The 18,775-nt window shown below is 39.0% G+C and overlaps 1 protein-coding gene across 2 annotated transcripts in view; it reads right to left on the bottom strand.

Moving 5' to 3' along the window:
• RSF1 (remodeling and spacing factor 1) overlaps positions 1-18,775 on the bottom strand; it is a 67,347-nt gene that overhangs the window by 36,144 nt on the left and 12,428 nt on the right. For both annotated transcript variants that reach the window (XM_058840529.1, XM_058840531.1), the window contains exons 2-4: positions 5,976-6,067; positions 1,516-1,608; positions 708-913 (exon numbers count right to left, since the gene is read on the bottom strand). In XM_058840529.1, coding sequence (XP_058696512.1) covers positions 708-913; positions 1,516-1,608; positions 5,976-6,067 — 391 coding nt within the window. The remainder of the gene's footprint in view (positions 1-707; positions 914-1,515; positions 1,609-5,975; positions 6,068-18,775) is intronic.

Raw genomic sequence — 18,775 nt, 5'->3', positions numbered from 1 at the left:
GCAGACACAGCTTCGCTGAGCAAACTGTGCTGCTGCCTCACCACTCACACAGAATTTCTCTGTAATATCAAATCTAAACTTGCCCTCTATCAGTCTGAAGCCATTCCCCCTTGTCCTGTCACTACATGCCTCTTTAATAAATCACTCTCCCCTCTTCCTGCGTCCCTTTAGGTACTAGAAAGGGCTCTGAGTTCTCCCTGGATTCTTTTCTTCTCCTGGCTGGACAATTCCAAGTCTCTCAGTCTGTCTTCTTAGAGAGGGGCTCCAGCCCTCTGAGCATCTCCTTGGCCTCCTCTGGATTCCTTCCAACAGGAGTAATTGCAATATAGTTTCCCCAAGAATAAATCTGTCCACTTGTAGCTTTCGTAACAAAGCTGAAGTTGAAGAAGCAAGAGTGTTCCATTTCCTATGGCATTTAGCTGGCCAGTAAGCAACATGGAGCCATCATCCTCAAGACAGTCGTCTCTTGCTACCCTTTCTATATATTCATTGTAGCTTGAACTAGCAGGAAACAAATTATGTGATGGTTGCTACCAACAAAACTGTGAGTTATTTCTGTACATGATTTTTCACTAGAACATAGATGTCAATGCAGAAAATCCCACTGTCATGAATCCTACTGTGTGAGAAATGAAGATTTATTGAAATATATTTCTGAGACTGAATCAAAAATAGCTAAAACCTCCCAAAATAAAAAGAAGGAATACCTAACAATGCACTTCCATGTGGATCCATCCTGGTCATCCTGTTCTTCTATGTACATCCTGACATTATGCTCTTGATCCAGCTGATACCAATACATGAGGCCATCTTTGTCCCGACCAATGGGCTGCAGACGCATGGCATCAGCATCCTCCTCGTTAATGATATTCTTAAACTTTAGATTGTCATCAAATTGACATTCACAGAGATACTGAAAAAGAAGAAAGACTGGTAAGATATCAAAAATATAAACAGAAATAAGAAAATCAGCTCATTTCATTTCAGTGTGATTTAGAACTTGTTTTTAGGCTGTAGCTATCAGTTTTTTCCAGACCATGTTGTTTTAAAATGAGATACAAGGGTTTGGGTTGGTTTTGGTTTTTTTTAACCTGGGCTCGCTTACAAGGTTTATTGTCAATTTGTATTACATAGTACAAATTATCTCATTCTACAATAGAACCCATACATAACTTGGAACCAACACTAACAATTTTGTCAAGGCCACAGAAGATGAATCCCATTTTGCGTTTAGAATTCAGCAAGGTAACACATTTTAAAGCGTGCATTGCACAGGCAAAGAGCTCTTGACAAAACAGTAAGCACAAGACTATTTTCATACAAAGTGTGAAAAATATGCAAAGTGTTACATGCAGTTTGGGTCCAACCCACTACAATGAATAATAAATACTATGTCTGTTCCAAGATCAGCTCTATATTTAATATATGCACTTATGGTTCAGTCAAGCCAAATTTTCAAGACCTTCAAGTGAGTGAGGAAGCAGTAATTTGGAACCTTAGCTGATGAATGTGTACCTTCAGAATCCCCAGTTTGCATTCAACACTCATTTCTAGGTATCCTTTTTTTTCCATCTCCCAAGCCCAAGTGCTGTTGAATTCTTGACATATCTGTTAAAAATGAAATAAGCAGATTTCTAAGGTTAAGAGAAAAAATCAACTTTAAATATTTTTATTACTAGTACCTTACTACAGTAATTAACAATACATGATCTCTTTGGGATTGCAGTCAGAAAGTTTTACAGAAAAACAAAAAGGTAAAACTGAGGCACTGTTGAGTTTTCATGAAGAGGAGATCATCGAGGTCCTGATCACCACCACATTCTCTGAACATCCTAAATTAGGTAGCATGACTCTGGAATGGGAGGGTATTGCTGTCTTTGCTGTGCACATACCTCATATTTTTCTATTTCTGTCTATCTAGAATATAAATTCTCTCAAGCAGACACAACTTCATATTCTATGTCTTCGCAGCACTCAGCAGACAAGTTGCCAGGGTCTCTTGGGGCCCCCTAAGTCCTTCAACTTTATGGCAGATAACAAATGCAGCTGCTAGTCAGTCCACACTGTGGAACTATCATTCTTTACAAAATATCTTGACCTTCAAGCTGCTTGACAAGTATTTTAAAATATTTTAACCACACCAATTCAATATTCAACCACACCAATATGGGGGAAAAGAATCCTATCACCAGAAAAAGCAGCAGTAGAGGAGAAATAGATTGAACCAGCATGAGCTCCAATAATAAAGGTGAAGAAGAAATTCCCTCTCTTCCTAAACAAACATGCTTAAGACAACTTTCATGAAGAGGTAAGTTGCTCATCAATTGAGGACACATGGTGGGATCTCCAGTCAATGAGGCTATTCCAGTGGAAATATCCATGATGAGGCAGAAGCTGATCATAGCTACACATCCAGTTGGAATTATTTTGAAGTGCCACTGCTCTTCAGCCTGCAAGGCTGGACTCAAGCAAAACAGTGCAGTCTCCCAATCAAGAAATCATTATAAAGCATAAGACACAGTTACCAAGCTGCTTAGAAATCTTCCAATCACATCTGAATACAGCTTTCTCTGGAAACAGCATCAAAAATAATCCTAAATTTCAGCCACCAAAAGTACAGGTTAAATGACTCATAATGTAAAACTCCAGCTGGGCTCCAACCAAGCAACGTGGCTGCTACCCCTCCCCTGTCCCCAAAGCCATACTACCAACCCTCCACTACCCCTAGTACTGACACCATTTCTCAGGTGGCACAAGGGTAAGCCTGCAGTTAGGCCAGTTCAGCCAAACCATAAATCATATTTTGACTTTAAGCTGTGACCTACAGAGAACAGTGCCAAACACTCTGGTCACAAGGGCTCCTGCTGAAGAGCAGTTTTTCCTGCTCAAAGGTTAAGGAATATTACACAGGGATTTCTCTGATGCCAAGCCAAAGCTCACAGCAGGAGACAATCACTGCTCGCTCACAAAATGAGGCTACTCCCCTTTCTCTCTCCTTTTCAACCATGTAATATGAAGAACACTGGGAAATTATGTGTCAAAACCCTTGCTCAGGTCATATGCCAGTTGCTGTTCATTACTTACTCATTAAGTATGAGAGCAATAATAAGAAGCTTCATGTGCTATGAAGTGTGTGACTGTCAAAGCAAAAGCTTTGAGACATCAGAGCTGATGAAGCATCTGTTCAAATTGAAATGACTACATTTTGACAATTAAAAACCAGATAATTGTGCTTTCTCCTGACAAGTACTGTCACAACCCTGAACTACAGATCTCACTGATCCAGGCTCTACTGTGAAATATTAGTCTCTGCCTTCCCAGAGAGGATGCTTCACATTGATCACAAAGCTGCTGCTTGCAGGAACTGCTGGCTTTTGCATGCTAAGGTCAGTAGCTTTCCACCCTGAAAGAAATGCTAAAACATTTCTCTCGAGTAATTCCAAAGCAGCTGTGATGGCATCCAACACTATTACCACATTCCAAATGTTCACTTTAAACAAGGAAAACAGGAACATGAAAGAAGAGTCTCCTTCCTTGACAGGGGAGTCTCCTTCAGTGGGACTATAGACATGTGAATTCTAACAATGAGAAATGTGTTCAGAATTACTGAAGTACTGAAGAAGTACTGATTTTGGGTTGAAGGTTTCAGATGGACTAGTGCAGAGAAATCTTCTCTGTATAAAAATGTAAGTTACATTTGACAATAGTTGAACAAAACACTTTGTCAGAAGACAGTGCAATGTGACCTCACTACATGCTTCTCAAAATCAGCTAAGCTAGGCACTTCCTCTTAGTTGTTGGAATGCTTAGGACCAGGCATTTTTTTACCTCAGCCATACATGACCATAAAACATTCCTTGTGCAGAGGAGGAAAGTCAGACTCACAGAGACCTACAGCCATTTTCTTCCATAAAAGACTAGTACACATGCTGGTGGATCCATCTCGGGTGGTTCGCCACCAGAAGAGGGAAGGGAAAGAACTCTCAACTACCATGTTCACTCCCTATCCCAAAATATATCCATCTGTCAAAACACCAGCCACAGTTTAGAGACAATTTTTATGATACTCTTCATATGCACAACAGTCAAGTGAAGCACTTTTTATAATTAGTTGGTATATAGACAAAATATAATATATACATGCACACACTGAATATTAAATTTATATTTTAATATAAATTTAAGTATATAATAGAAATAATATAATATAAATATAATTTTATTTAATTTTATTATTAAATTAATATTAAGAGCATGTAAGTCTGAATGTCCTCCACTAAAGTTTCTGCCTAAATAAGAACATCTAGAATATATCAAGCCCTGTTCTATCAAAGCAACACATCACTACCTTCTAACAAAGGAAAAACAGGTCAACTTTGCCTCTTAGATTGTCATAAATAATATGTGGAACAATTCTGCAGGCATCAAGGAAAAATGCTCTCAGTGGTTCCACATCTTTTCAGTTTTTCCTGGCTTTTGTGGCATTTCCCAATACTCTTCCTTGCTTTTCTAAATTAATCATATTCCTTTGAAATGGGGACAATATTAGCATACCTTTCTAATTAGTTATATTCAAATTCCTTTGTTCTTCAAGGTTCCTTTGAACCACTGGCCAGAATAAGCTTCAAGTTAGCTCTGGAGACTGTTAAATTAAGTAGAATTTATTAACACTTACTTGGTCTTAACAGGGGTGTGAGGGAGGGTTTCCTTACTGCTTCCCTGAAGAAGAATTTCTTTCTTTGCTTTGAGGAAGATTCTCCAAACTACTCCCTCAAACTTGTTTTATCACCCTGCTTTCTGCTTACCACACAACTGGTAAGTGGCTCCAGTGGGGTACATAAGATCATGAGTCAGAGTTAGGTTTTCTCAGTTTGCTGCAATGGTTTTTGGGTTTATTAAGGAATTTAACATAATTCAGTAACCAGAGTACTTGGTAATACACAAAGTACACACAAGTTATATAAGCCATTACATTACTATTTTTAAAAATTACCATCAATGCTTTACAATTGGTTAACAGGTAAAAATTAACAAAGGCCCTTTAGCAGGTTATTTCTCAATGCATTCTGAGCCCCAAAAACATCATCATCTTAAAGGGTACACAAACCTCAAGACAAGTCATACATATGTAGAGCTTATAGACAGCATTTAAGGGGGAGATCTGCAGCTGGATTTGCCAAGTGCCATTATTTGTACCGTTGCTATTACCATGATGCTGTATTTCTACGCAAGATGTGACCACGACTGTACAGACAATAACAATATTACAATTCTGTGGATTAAAAGACACATGAAACATATCCAGAGGGGACATGGTAACCTATTAATTTTTACTATCTATATATTTTCATTTTTTGAAGCAGAGAAAATTACTTAAACTGGAAACTATTTGTATGTAAAGTATCAACAAAGACACAGCTGCAATTAAAATACCAAGACAGAATTATGTAAAACAATGGGATGCTCTATTTTTACTGATGCATAATTACATTTTCATCTTAGCTGTGCCATCATCCTGAGCATGAAGATATAAATCACTGCAATACTTTCTTTTATTATTAACACATGCTACAAGACCTCTGTACGGTTCCTGTATGAATAGCAGCCAAATCACAGTAATTAAATCATATTTGGACAAGTGACATACAAATGAACTGCTACTGTATAAATCTCTGCTTAATTTAGCCCATTTGCAGGCTTCTAAATCTTCTTTATTTAGGGTCTTAGTAGCCAAGAAAGTATTTTCCTGCCAATTATGGGGGTGGACACTCTTTCACATGCAGAAGATGGAGGTTATTTTCAGAGACTTTATTCCACAAGCCTAGGCAGCCTGCAAGTTAAGCTGGGATCTGATGCACGCGTGTCAATGCTAGCACAGCCCAAGGCTCCTGTAGCTCATATTAGGGCTTGCTCACACAACTGCCCATCACAACCATATTCCAGCATCGCAGAATAATACAACATGCATATTGTACCTTGATCAAGTATTTTTCCCATCTGTCTGCTGTGACAGACTTCCCAATCTTTCTCATCAGTTTCAAGTGAAGCTCCACCAATTCTTTTGGTACTGCAATATTGAGACAGAGAGAAAGAAAAATACAAAAAGAAGTCATTAAGTCTGGTGCAAATATTCTTCAATGCTAAACACTGATAACACTGAAACACTGTGACAAATTAAGACATTTTAATAAAACAGAGCCTTCAAGCCTGCTGAAGAGCTGCCATGCAACTGAGAAATGAAGAAAGGTTAATTTAATTACGAGTCTTTTTGTTTAGATTTACATTTAGGATAATCATCACCCTTCAATTCAAGGATATAAAAGTCAGTGATGAACCTGTGGAAATTCTGGCAGTGTTAAAATCACAACTGTACAGGAACTACTCCAGTCAAACACCTACAAAAATAATACTGCAAGCATCACACCTGCAGCTGCCTCCAGAAACCCCAAAGCCATATTCTACACTATGCCTGGAATATCACTGGATCCAAACTATTTTTCACCAGGTGCATGGTATGGAAGTAACGCTCCTGAAACTCTGCTTTCACAGACACAGCTTTGCTATACACTTTCTCTTGTATTGGAGGGACAGAGAGGTACAAGATACCAAGATACGGCGTTTGAGGAATGGTTGCCAGAAGTGCTGTGGAGTACAGCTGCACCACTGCTGTCACAAAATCAAAGTTTTGCAACCAAACTTATGTATCTCTTAGCGTACACTCCTCAGAAACAATTTAAGCAGCTTGTCTCAGCTCACATCTGTGATTTATAAATCAATTTGGCACCACCAAGTGGCAAATTTGCAGAACATTTATTTTGTAAGTTAATGAGTATCATAACTCCTAAAAAGGATGTAATTGATAATTATTAATGCAACTCTGAATGCCCAGTGACATCAGCTTTCTCATCTGTAATTTGTTGAGAAAAACATCAAAAATCAACTTTTCAAGTATTTTTATTTCTCTACTCTGCATACAATTTTATGTTCTAAAAGCATTTTCAGCACTCCAAGCACACACACATTGAAAGCTTTAAACCCAAAAATTTTTATTCTCATAATTTATGATTATGATTTTTCTGCTTATTTGACACAGGAAAAACAACTCAGACATCAAATATCTTTGTTCTAAATTAGATATCACTGAGATGTTTGCTCTTTTACTTGTTTATACATTACTTGTGTGAATATTTTCAATGCCTAATTTGAATTCACCCAACCTTTTTCAATCAAATGCCTCGATTGTCAGGTGAATACATTGAGTTGCTAAAAAATCAGTTTGACAAAAATGCTTGTATTGTTTCAGAAATAAAGAAATTTTATATGCAAACTCCTTTGATAAATAAATAAATATAAAAAGTACCAGCCTGGTACCCTCAAAGAAACCTCTTTTCAGTGTAGATAATTCATAAGCAACAAGTCCTGACTTGTTCTCTTTCATTCCATTTGCATATAATATTTCCATTACATACTGAAGACACCTAGTACCTCTCCTTGCTTTTCCTGAAAACTGATGATTTTCATGATTTTGAACTAACGTCTATTTTAAAAAGAAAAAGATCAAAGGTCTTAACCCCAATAAGTGCCAAGAAGCTGGCACTAACAAAATTAAGCACAAAGCACTTTATACACATGAGCAATTCTATCTATGTTAAGTCATACAATTAAACCTCTGCTTGTGTTTTTGTGACATGGAACTGAGCCAGAGTATTCAAAATCTTGCTGAATCAAAGCTTTTGTTCAGCATCCTATTTTGCTTGCTTTTAATCAGACATCTTTTTATGGGTACATACTGGTAGGAGTCTTAGTTTAAAGAAGCACAAGTGATTTGTTTCAAATAATCAAATTCCCAGTCGCCAAAAAAAACCCCTGCTACAGCTTTACTGTTGAGAAAAAATTTAAAAATTGGACTAATAGCATACTCTTGGGTCAGCACATCCTGAGGTGTATCAGTATCTACAGAAACTTCACTTTTCTCAGTTTCAGCATTTCAGCTCTTGTATTTCTAGGATCTTCAGGATGTATCAATGTGATTACTTTTACAGACTTCACAAAACACTTCACATCCATTCTCTGTTTACTACCCTTTCAAGATGCTTTTCATGTATTACACAATATTAATGACTGGATTTCTAGGCTGGCTTTTTGCCTCTTCCCTTCACTGAGAGGAATCCCACAGTAACCTCCTGGTGTAATGAAGGAGGCAGGAGGTTTGGAGAAGAAACTGATGTCTAGTTTGCTCTCTAGGGAGTGTGTGGAGTGCAGCCTGACCAGCCATGTGCCCCAACAACCACAGGAGCAGAAGCCTACAGCACTGAGAAACAAACTCTGTATTAAATCCAAAGTAACTGTAAATAATACAGGATGTACACCTGACTTACCAAAAAACACCAGCTAAGGGAGATGGCCTAGGAAGGCTAAAGAGTGGTGGCAAATCTCTCCCAGAGCACTGAGCGGGCAGGGAGTAAAACTGCACTAGTAAACACAACTTCAGTCCTCTCAGAAATGCATTGAACCTGCATAACTATAAATTAACTTACTTTTGTTCAGACTACAGAGAATTCCTGAAAAGCATTCATTGAATTGAGACATCAGTAAGGACCATTTTTACAACACTGTTCTACCCTACATGTAAGAGAAAGAACATAACACCAAAGAGAATGGACATAATATAACTATTTAGGGTTGTTTCAGCAATTAACAACTGTAGACTACTATCTCCTTTGCAAAATTTCATCTCCATTCATGTGAGACCTGCATCACTCATTTCAGGAACTTGTATAAGAATGTTCTGCATTTTTAAAAATTTTACATAAGGGAAGGAACAATGGACAGCATCCTTCTTGTATAATTGTCATTGTGTGTGAGGTTTCGGTCAAAAAAGCTTGATGGAACATATAAAAAAGAACCCTCTAAATCTGAATTATTTTCTCCAACTTTTACGAAACTTTGATCTCTCTGGAGAGCAATAAGGAATTCTCTAAAACATTCTCAGAATATGCTTACGCAGAGGAGAAAACACCAGGACTATGAACAGGGCTAATAGCATTTGTACAGCACTTCTGTAAAATAACTGTTTCAAAGAATTGGCTATAATTAAAGCATGGTGCATTCTGCTAGATATTCAAAAATACATACTTTTCATAGGAAGAAGTCATAAGCCAGGAAGAATGAGTCACTATATACAATTTCAAGACTTCTGGTGGAGTTCAGCCTGTTTGTTAAGCCCTGTACCTCCCTGGAGGGCAGGCTGTCATATGGGCCTTTGAACACTATTCTGTCTACTCCAGCATTTCAAGGAGCATCCTATACATCAGTCACATGTCTAATATTAGGAACATCAGAATAATTGAAATGGAAGAGAAAGCATATAAATATGTGAAAACCCCATCATCACCTGGCTAGAAAAGCTGTAACTTCCAAACATCTACAACACCACAGATTAAAGACAACTTTGCATGTAACCATAACCCCATTTCACCCCTATTTATTTTCCCTGCCAAAATGAAAAGGCTTACAACTCACCTAAAAAAGCCTGAAACAGTGGATGAAAACAGAAAACATTACAAAATCCTGAGTCCAGATGGAGGATGGGGGAATCTGTTATTTTGAAAATTATTATAAACAAAAAATCCTTGGTATCAGAGCAGATCTGGAGTGCTGGACACAGACAGGAGGATCAGAATCATCACGTACACAGAGCACCTGATATTGATGTGGATTGCAAAGCCTATGCCTACTGTCCTCCTTCAGGGACCCCGTAAGGGAACACTGAACTCTTAGTGCTGGGGGGACCTGGGGTGAAAGGAACAAAAAATAAAACTCTGGGACGCAAAGGCCGCTGGCAGTTTTCATGCTTCATGAACACAAACAGGTCTTCCCAGTTACACTAGTAAACCATTTTCCATGCTAACTTGTTTTGGCAAGTGGAGGAAATAAAATGACTCATAAGACATATATGGCAAGTATTTCCATTAACCATTATGTTCTTTTCCATTCTTCTGCCTTGACCAAAATTACCTCTGCATGCTATGACTGCACTGTCAAATAACACCCCACTGAGCAAGAGGACAGCTGAAATTGATGAGATCATTAATGATCTGCCACCTCCTTTCTGCTAAGGGATGGTAGCTCTCAGCAACCTGCACACAGCTGATGTGGATTAGCTACTGGCACCCTGCACGGAGTTTAATGGCAAACAGAAGATGGTTTCCACCCTGTTCAAACTGCTCTGCTGTGAGTGCTAGAAGGAGCTGTCCTGGAAGCACAGGCAAAGGCAAGAGCATCTCCTCAGACATCAGGAAAGAGTCAGTACGTGGCCACTGTGGAACAGGCTGCACAGAGAAGCTGTGGATGCCCCACCCGTGCAAATGTTCACGGGCAGGTTGGATAGGGCTTGGAGGAGTGTGGTCTAGAGAGGGTGTCCCAGCCCACAGCATAGTGGCTGGAATGATCTTTAGGGTCCCTTCCAACCCAAACCATTCTATGGTAATTTTCCACTTAGCCCAACACACACTAACCATGCAGTTAATTCCCTTTACGGACAGATCCTTAGGCATAAATTTGCTTAAAATCAGTCAGCTGCATCTCTTACAAAAGGCAGAAGAGTCCCCAACTGACATGTGACCACATTGCCAGCATTTTTAATACTCTCCTTCATTTCTGTGTGAAGTCTGAAGTCCCACTAGCAGTCTGAGGCAGCAAACATCTTGTCTTCTAGATTAGTTTTAACCAAAGAGAAGTCTCTCATCTGTTTCATTAAACAACTAGCAAACACTGACTAAAAGAAAGAGAATAGTATCTTCCCTTTAGCACCAGCATTGGTTTATAATATTCTTCTTGAAGAACTATCTAATTTGTTTCTTACCTCAACTCAGTATAAGGGAAAAGTGAGATGAATTTAGTTATTCATAGAAATTTATAGATCACAGAAAAATGGCAGCCTTGGTATGAACTTCGCATGAGAAATAAATGGAAAGACAAAACCCCCTAGTTTGAAACCAGACAAAAAATTTGAGTAAACCTCTGATAAAAAATTGTGGCAATAAGGAGCTCCACACCTTAACACAGCAAGCTTGGCATAAAAATAATAAATTGGAATCATGTGACCTCATGAGAAAAAGAGCAGTTGTTCCTGTTTAAAGGACAATCTAAATATCTTATTTTCTGAGTCATTTGATGAGTATTATCCTACCAAACAGTGTGTCTAAAAAAAAAAAAAAAAAGACGCATAGGAAAGGGGAAAAAATGAAACTGCTCTGCCTCCTGAGTGAATGAAAAGAGCAATTAAACATGCTGTAATTAAACCACAGATCAAAACAGAACGAACAAGTCACCAAGTAGCAGTTTTATATCCTGTTCCTAGAAAGATTGTTGGCAGGCATTACAAACAAACAAACCACGCTCACATTTAAATGACATTGTTATCCTAGGAAAGCACTTTGAAATCTGGATGCTCACCAGCTAGATCATTTTCACACAAATATCCGAGTACATCTATCTCTCTAATCTGTACAAATACGTATTAGAAGACTTTCCTCTTACCTGGACTATTCAGAGCACAGGTCACTCTAACATTAGCCAGCAAAGGTAAGATTTTTATCCTGCTGGTAAACTCCCTCCTACACATTCCCATGAGAGGAACCCAGCACACCACCTCTTTCACTGCCACTTGCAAATGAATCATGACCAACATGGCAAGTGTTTTCAACTGGGACCAAAATGCCTTTTCTACCCCCAGTTCTTTCGGTAAATTACATCACCAGCATAACAGACCTTGCTAGCAGAGTTGCATCCTGACCTCATTGCATCAGTCCAATCCAGCACTGCCAAATCCCATCACTAAACCATGTCCCCAAGTGCTGCATCTACACGTCTCTTAAGTAAATCCATGAATGGTGACTCCACCACTTCCCTGGGCAGCCTGCTCCAGTGCTTGAAAAGCCTTTCCATGAAGAAATTTTCCTAATATCCAAACTAGACCTCCTCAGCACAACTTGAGGCCATTCATTCTTGCCCTATTGTTTGTTACTTGGGAGAAGAGACCAACCTCCACCTGGCTACCACCTCCTTTCGGGTGGTTGCAGAGTGATAAGGTCCCCCAAGCCTCTTCTTCTCCAGAACAAAAAATTCCAGTTCTCTCATCTGCTCCTCACCAGACTTGTGCTTCAGACCCTTCACCAGCTCTGTTGCCCTTCCCTGGACACACTCCGGCACCTCAATGTCTTTTTTTGTACTGAGGGGCCCAAAACTGAACAAAGGATTCGGGGTATAGCTTCATCAGTGCAGGGGACAGTCATTGCCTGGGTCCCACCGGCCACACTACAGCTGAAACAGGCCAGGATGCCACTGAGCTTCTTGGCCACCTGGGCACACAGCTGGCTCATGTTCAGTGGCTATCAACCAACACCCCCCAGTCCTTTCCGAAGAAACAGATTGACAAACACACTTTCCTAAACCCATAGCACCACTTTGAGCACCCTTTCTTCCCATATCTTTTATTCTACAATCTTCTCTTGTTTAGCGTTCAATCTGCTTCAATACACTTTGCTTTCTAATGCTCACACTACCATCAGTCACCTTCTCACTGTATATGAAACTGAGATTAAAAAAATCACTTTCATTGTCATTGGCATAACTCTTGGAGCTGGAATTAAACATACAAAAGTAAACAAAATTGCTGGAGAGCTGTTCTTCAGCAGCCCTTTAGCAGATAGAAGATGACTTAATTTTTCACAAGCCCCATATTTCATTCTCTGGCTATTAAGTGCCTAGGAATGTTAGGGACTTTTTAAGCTAATATTTTATAAGGAACGGCAGAAAGGATAACAAAAGCAGCACTGATGTTAGAATAAAGAATAAAATTTAGCAAGAAAAGCATGCTGTACTGTGCAATGAAAAAGAATAGGAGGTAGAAGAAAAAAGAATATTACTTTTAAAACAATGCAGGAAAAAATAGCACAGAATCTATTTTAGAAACTGGAAATAGTCCAGGAAAGACAGCAAATGAAAGCCCAGTTTACTGACTCAAAAAACATATTGAATAAAAAATGGGCTCCAGTCCACAAACTTAGGACATGTGAAGAGCAAGTAAGACAAATCAAGCTGTGGCAGCAATATGCAAACAAGCAGACTGCCCCTAAAAACGGGTACTGAAAACATTTGAAATAGTCAGACTGCCATTGTTGGCAGTTAACTCACATGCAGTGACAACACTGTACATTTCTACCGTCTAAAGTCAAGTGCACTTGACTTGCTGATCTGTCATTTGGGAATATGCAAACCCTGACTGAAACTGATGCAACCACACCCCATGAAAGCAAAGACATGGCAGTACAAGTACAAGAATCTTTCATTCTAGCTGGTACAAACAGGACACTAAAATTACTCCAGGACCCTCCTGCCTGCTGATGCATCTCAGTCTCCAATACAACCAAGACGTTTAAACCATGAACAGAAAATCCTCCTCATTTCCTTCCTTAGCCCTGAACTCTGTAATTAGAATTCTCAAGGTGTAGGTATGACAAAGGTGAAAAGTTACTGTAAAGATTACACTTTAGGAGAGGATTCTAGAGTGCTTCAAAGCTCCTCAGTGCTATTATGCAACTCCATGGCTTCTCGATATATTGGGGTAAGATCACTTCAGAGAAATTTCAGTAGTCAGCTTTTTCTTCCACTACAAGAAGCAAGCAGAGATGAGCTGCAGTGGTTGGCATCAACATGCCCAGTTCAGGCACTAGGAGCCAGCCTTTGGAGCATGATGAAGAATACACTTGCCCACTCTGTTTGTGTTAGGCACAAAGGTGTCTGACAGAACGCACAAGTGGAGTTAAGAGCTGTAACAAAAACAACAAGCAGGTTGATCAGAGGGGTTGATCCAACTCTGCAATAAGAAATGCTAAAAAGGCACATATACAGAAGCGCAAGCCCTCTCCAGGAATGTCAGTAGCAAAAGGAGGATTTACACCCAGATGTCAGTCTGGACGGAGGCACTTGCTGGCCACTACAATCGTGGAGATTCACTCTTGCAGAAAGGGTGTAAGCAAAAGAGGCTGAGATGGCAATGTTCACCATGCTCACCTTTTGATCTAACACTAAGAAGTTGCACAGCCATTCAAGAAATAAAATTTAATTCAGTGTCTTCATTTACTCTCAGACCAAAATTACAACACCATCTCCTAAGAGGGTGGCCCAGAAGGAAGGTAAGCAATTAGAAGAGAAATGCAAAATTCAAGGGACCAAGGAAAGAAGTAGAGAAAGTATAATTCTTGTGGAAAGGAGCCTGAGCTTTCATGTCTTCACCCAACTCCTGGAATTTTTTAGATATTTTGCCATTAAGAAATAGGAAAGGGCAGCAGCATAGCAGTAGGAGTCATCTAAGCAAATGTAGATATTGACACCTGAGCTAATTCCATATAATCCATTTACAACCCATATAGAGAAACACTTTCAGAAAGAGTCAGCTCATCCTGAAGTAAAACATCTGAGCTCTGCTAAATACATTTGGAGAGATTAATTTTGTTAGAGAGTGTCTGGCAACTTTTTCCAGAAAAACCACCTCTTTCAGTGGGGGAAGGACTTAAAGATACAGGAGTATTATAAGGTACTGGAGGTGGGTACATCTCTTTCTTAAACCCTTCCCTAAGCTCTTACGCTCCCCGTTACACATAGAATTACCACTGCAGATATGACTTGAGCTCCTACAATTTATCTGTGCACAAACACTTCCAGCAGACAAAATCACGTCTAAGCATGGCAGCATTTAACTTCAGATGAAAGCTTATATCCTGCTATGTTAAACTAAAGAATCCTCAGTGCAGTGAAGTGTTTAGTACACATGAGCATAGAGTTGTACACATCAGTAGTTAAGAAGCTGTCAGCTTTATTTAGCTTTATTCATTTAATAAACATAACAAGCTACTTTTAACACTTTCTGTAAGAGGATAAGTTGAATCAAAGGCCTTTTTCACTTCATTATATGAAAATAAGTAAATGCATTTTAATCCCTTACTCTGTTTTGTTTCTAGAAACACCCCTCTGGTGTCAATTTTGCCACATTTCTCAGGTACTGTCCAAGTGTGAATATTAACAGCGTTAACAGGGGGAGGATGTTGATTATACAACAAAATTACTTTCTCCCACATCTCTCACTTGAATAAATAGGCAGTATTAAAAAACTCAAGTTGAATAAAAAGCACCTTTCTAAAGCAAGTTTCATTACCAAGAATGGTATATATGAGGAATTATAATTCTTCAATCTTCTCTTTAAATGGAAAAACCCAACCAACCAAAAAGAAACAACCCCAAGCCTGACAACACCCAAGAGCCCCAGATATTTATCCTCTTCCACGCATCACATGAGATCTACTACAAAGACATTTCTGTCCTTTCTCAGATTTAATTTTTAAAACAGCACATTTTTTTCTCCAGTCACTGGTGACCCAACCTGTATTTCAAATAAAACTCATTTATACTCAGGGATTCGCCATTTTATCTTTCATTTACTAACAATTTTACTGAACCATAGCAACAGGCAAGTATTTCTTTGTAGTTTCTCAGTAGCTGTCAAATATTGCAGACACCTTTTTTTTTTTTGAAAGCCTAGTCTTGCAAACCGTAATCTTTTTCATATTATTTTTTATTTACTGGACCCTAAAGAAGTACAAGAATAAAACTACAGTGCAAAATACACACATTTTATGCTTTTCAAAGCATCCGGCAGTGACGAACTGGCACAGAAACATTTGAGTACTACTCAATAAGCATTTGGTATTTGACAAGCAGCAGCATTATGTGAACATTAGGTTTTTTTAAGGATCGGGATAAGCAAACTTTGAAGGTGAAGCCAACGCATGTCATTCTGCAATGCAGAACATGCTCCCTGTCAACTGGAAATAAGTAACTTCATGCTTGTTCTGCTCTAAGGTAATATGAGTTCATTAATCTATCAGCAGTGCAAGTGAAAATTTAAAATAGTTTATAAAAATATCAGATATCCAGAATGAGATGCATCATATCTCAGAGACTTGGGCAAAACAATCATAACAGAGCAACATTTCCAGCAGCTGACAAAGATTTCTGCGAAAGGTAGCAGTCATACAGCTGAATGAAAGTTATTCTACAGATTAATTCATGATCCCAAACAAAGAATTCTACAACTTGAACCCAATTAGCACAGAATTTGAAGGTTCTTTTATATCGTTTCAGAGCTAGTAGCAACTTTTTGTCCCTTATGTCTTAAGAAACCCAGGAAGCATATGAGAATAGAAATTTAAGAAGCAGAATTGTCCAAGACAGTTATCTGACAAAGTGTTAGTAGTACATAAAAACACAGTGTGGTTTTTCACCAACTCCCTTAAGTCTAGATCTAAAATGAAGAATGACTTAGACTTAAAGCAAACCACTCATATCCTCTTGAGAACTGGTAACCAAACCATGCACTAAGTGAAGATTCACAGAAGTTTCATTCCTTGAAATGCCCAGCTCTTAGGTACGAATTTCTAAGAGCAAACTCATGTTTTGACCTGTCAACACTATTAAAATATCTACCCCCATTAAAATAATTCTTTTAATTGCAAGAAATGGCTGTAACTTTGGGGCCGTTGCAGCTTCCCAGGGGAGCCAAGACTGTTACCTTCGGGGTCGACATTATCTCCTGTCTATCCAGGCAACCTCAAAGCCTCAGACCCCTTTGCCAGACTGGCAGCACTGCTGCCTCCCCTGTTGCCTCTCAAACTCAGGCTCAGCTGCCATCAGCCACCTCTTACACAGCTTTTAATCTGAGCTAGAAAGTAAGACAAGGGTAACAGCCTGAAGGGACACTGAAATTGTTGCTACCATTTCTACAATGCCTGCCATCACTGAGTCCGCATGTCTGAGATACAAACCCTCCAACCTACACAACCAGAGACACATGCTATCTGGACCTGGGAAGAACCTGGCGGCTTGGGCTGCAGACAGATGGAAAGTGTCACAAAGTAACCCAAACACACAACAGTATCTGAAAGCATAATACTTCTGCCATCAAATCCTTCCTTCCCTTCCCATTTAAGACAAAACAGAAAGGAAGGTAAACACACTGAGCAGTAAAAACAGCTGAGTGTGCATGGCATTTGGAAAAGAAAACGATGAGCCACGGTGCGTATCCCTCAATGTGCCAGTGACCACCAGCTGCTGTTTCAGAACATGCATAAAGAAAATCTACAGCACATGTAACAAAATTACCTGCCCCTAGGTTAGCTTTAAGTCACCTTTTCACAGAGCCTGGCTTAACATAAAAACAAGAAACTTCATGTTCTTAGTTTTATTTTAAAATATTTTCACTACAACTCAATGTTCACCAGTTTCTAAATATTTTTGGGTTCTGACCTCAATAATAATTTGCAGCAATCAGCTGCAATTACAGAACATGTGAAAGGCATCTAAATCTCAATTATTTTTGAGTTTCATTCAATGCACTATTTTTCTGGTATTACACTATAAAAGGAATGCAAAACTCTAGGAGTCTTGCTGTGGATACTTTTAAAAATACCCTCTGAAGTCAACAGTATAAGCTGTCATGCAGTCCTCCTTCCTCCACATTCCGCATTATCTTCCAAGGTGGAGCTGCCACAGCTGAGCAATAAAATCAAACAAGCAAACAAGTGAATGACAAAACATTTACTCTCAGACCAAAATTACAACACCATCTCCTAAGAGGGTGGCCCAGAAGGAAGGTAAGCAATTAGAAGAGAAATGCAAAATTCAAGGGACCAAGGAAAGAAGTAGAGAAAGTATAATTCTTGTGGAAAGGAGCCTGAGCTTTCATGTCTTCACCCAACTCCTGGAATTTTTTAGATATTTTGCCATTAAGAATGTATGAGTATTTTGAGTATGTGTATCTGAGGCAGATACACATACTCAAAATAATATATCCCCCAAGTTTCAGCATGATTCTCAGCCCACTCCTCATGCTGTTATTTTGTTAATTTTTAAATTCCATGTCCGAGTTAATAGGTTGCTTTCCTGACTTATCACCATACTACCTAGAGTATTTTGTTGAGCTAACAGCTAACTTTAAATACTCTGGGATGTATTTGTTATAAACATTTTCCTTTATGATGCGTGCATACTTACAACTCTCCTTCACTTGCAGTTTTGTTGCCCATTGGCAATATTATTTTATCGACAGCACTGTTTCCCCTTAGGCTGAATTAGCCATCTTACACCTTGATCTTTTTAAAAAAACAACTCATGCCCTTCTAGCTTCTTGGCAAATGAGATTAATTGCTCATGCTATAAAACAAAATTACAGAAATTAGGAATTCTACTTTATTTATACTACAGTGACCAATACAAAATAAACTATTGTTCTAACCAACTTCCTGTTATTTAATCAGTTTAAGGTTTATCATGGTGCTTTCCCTCTGAACTGATGGCCACTCTGGATGCTGGCTCACGTTCAGTGGTTGACTTGGCTAGAGAGATGCACTCCCTCATGTTCTGCCAGCCTTCTGCCAGGTAGGGTTGTCAGAGCTGGACAGAAAGCAAAGGCCCTCCTTGGCAAGTTCTGACTTAAAATCAACAGCAAGAACACAAACCACTGGTAACATCAGTTTGCATTAACATGCTGGGCTGTAGACTGCACAGGCTAAAAACATTCTCCATGCCTCACCTGATTCCCCCTGCCACAAAGAATAACGTCAAAGAAAGGGTTGGGTATGAGAGTTACTATCTGGGTCATGCCACGTAAGGTTGCTCTGGAATGCCAAGTCAACCACCTTAATCAGTGACCTCCTTA

This window comes from Poecile atricapillus, chromosome 1 (assembly GCF_030490865.1).
Source record: "Poecile atricapillus isolate bPoeAtr1 chromosome 1, bPoeAtr1.hap1, whole genome shotgun sequence".
NCBI lineage: Eukaryota > Metazoa > Chordata > Aves > Passeriformes > Paridae > Poecile > Poecile atricapillus.
This window is presented reverse-complemented; position numbering and strand designations above follow the sequence as displayed.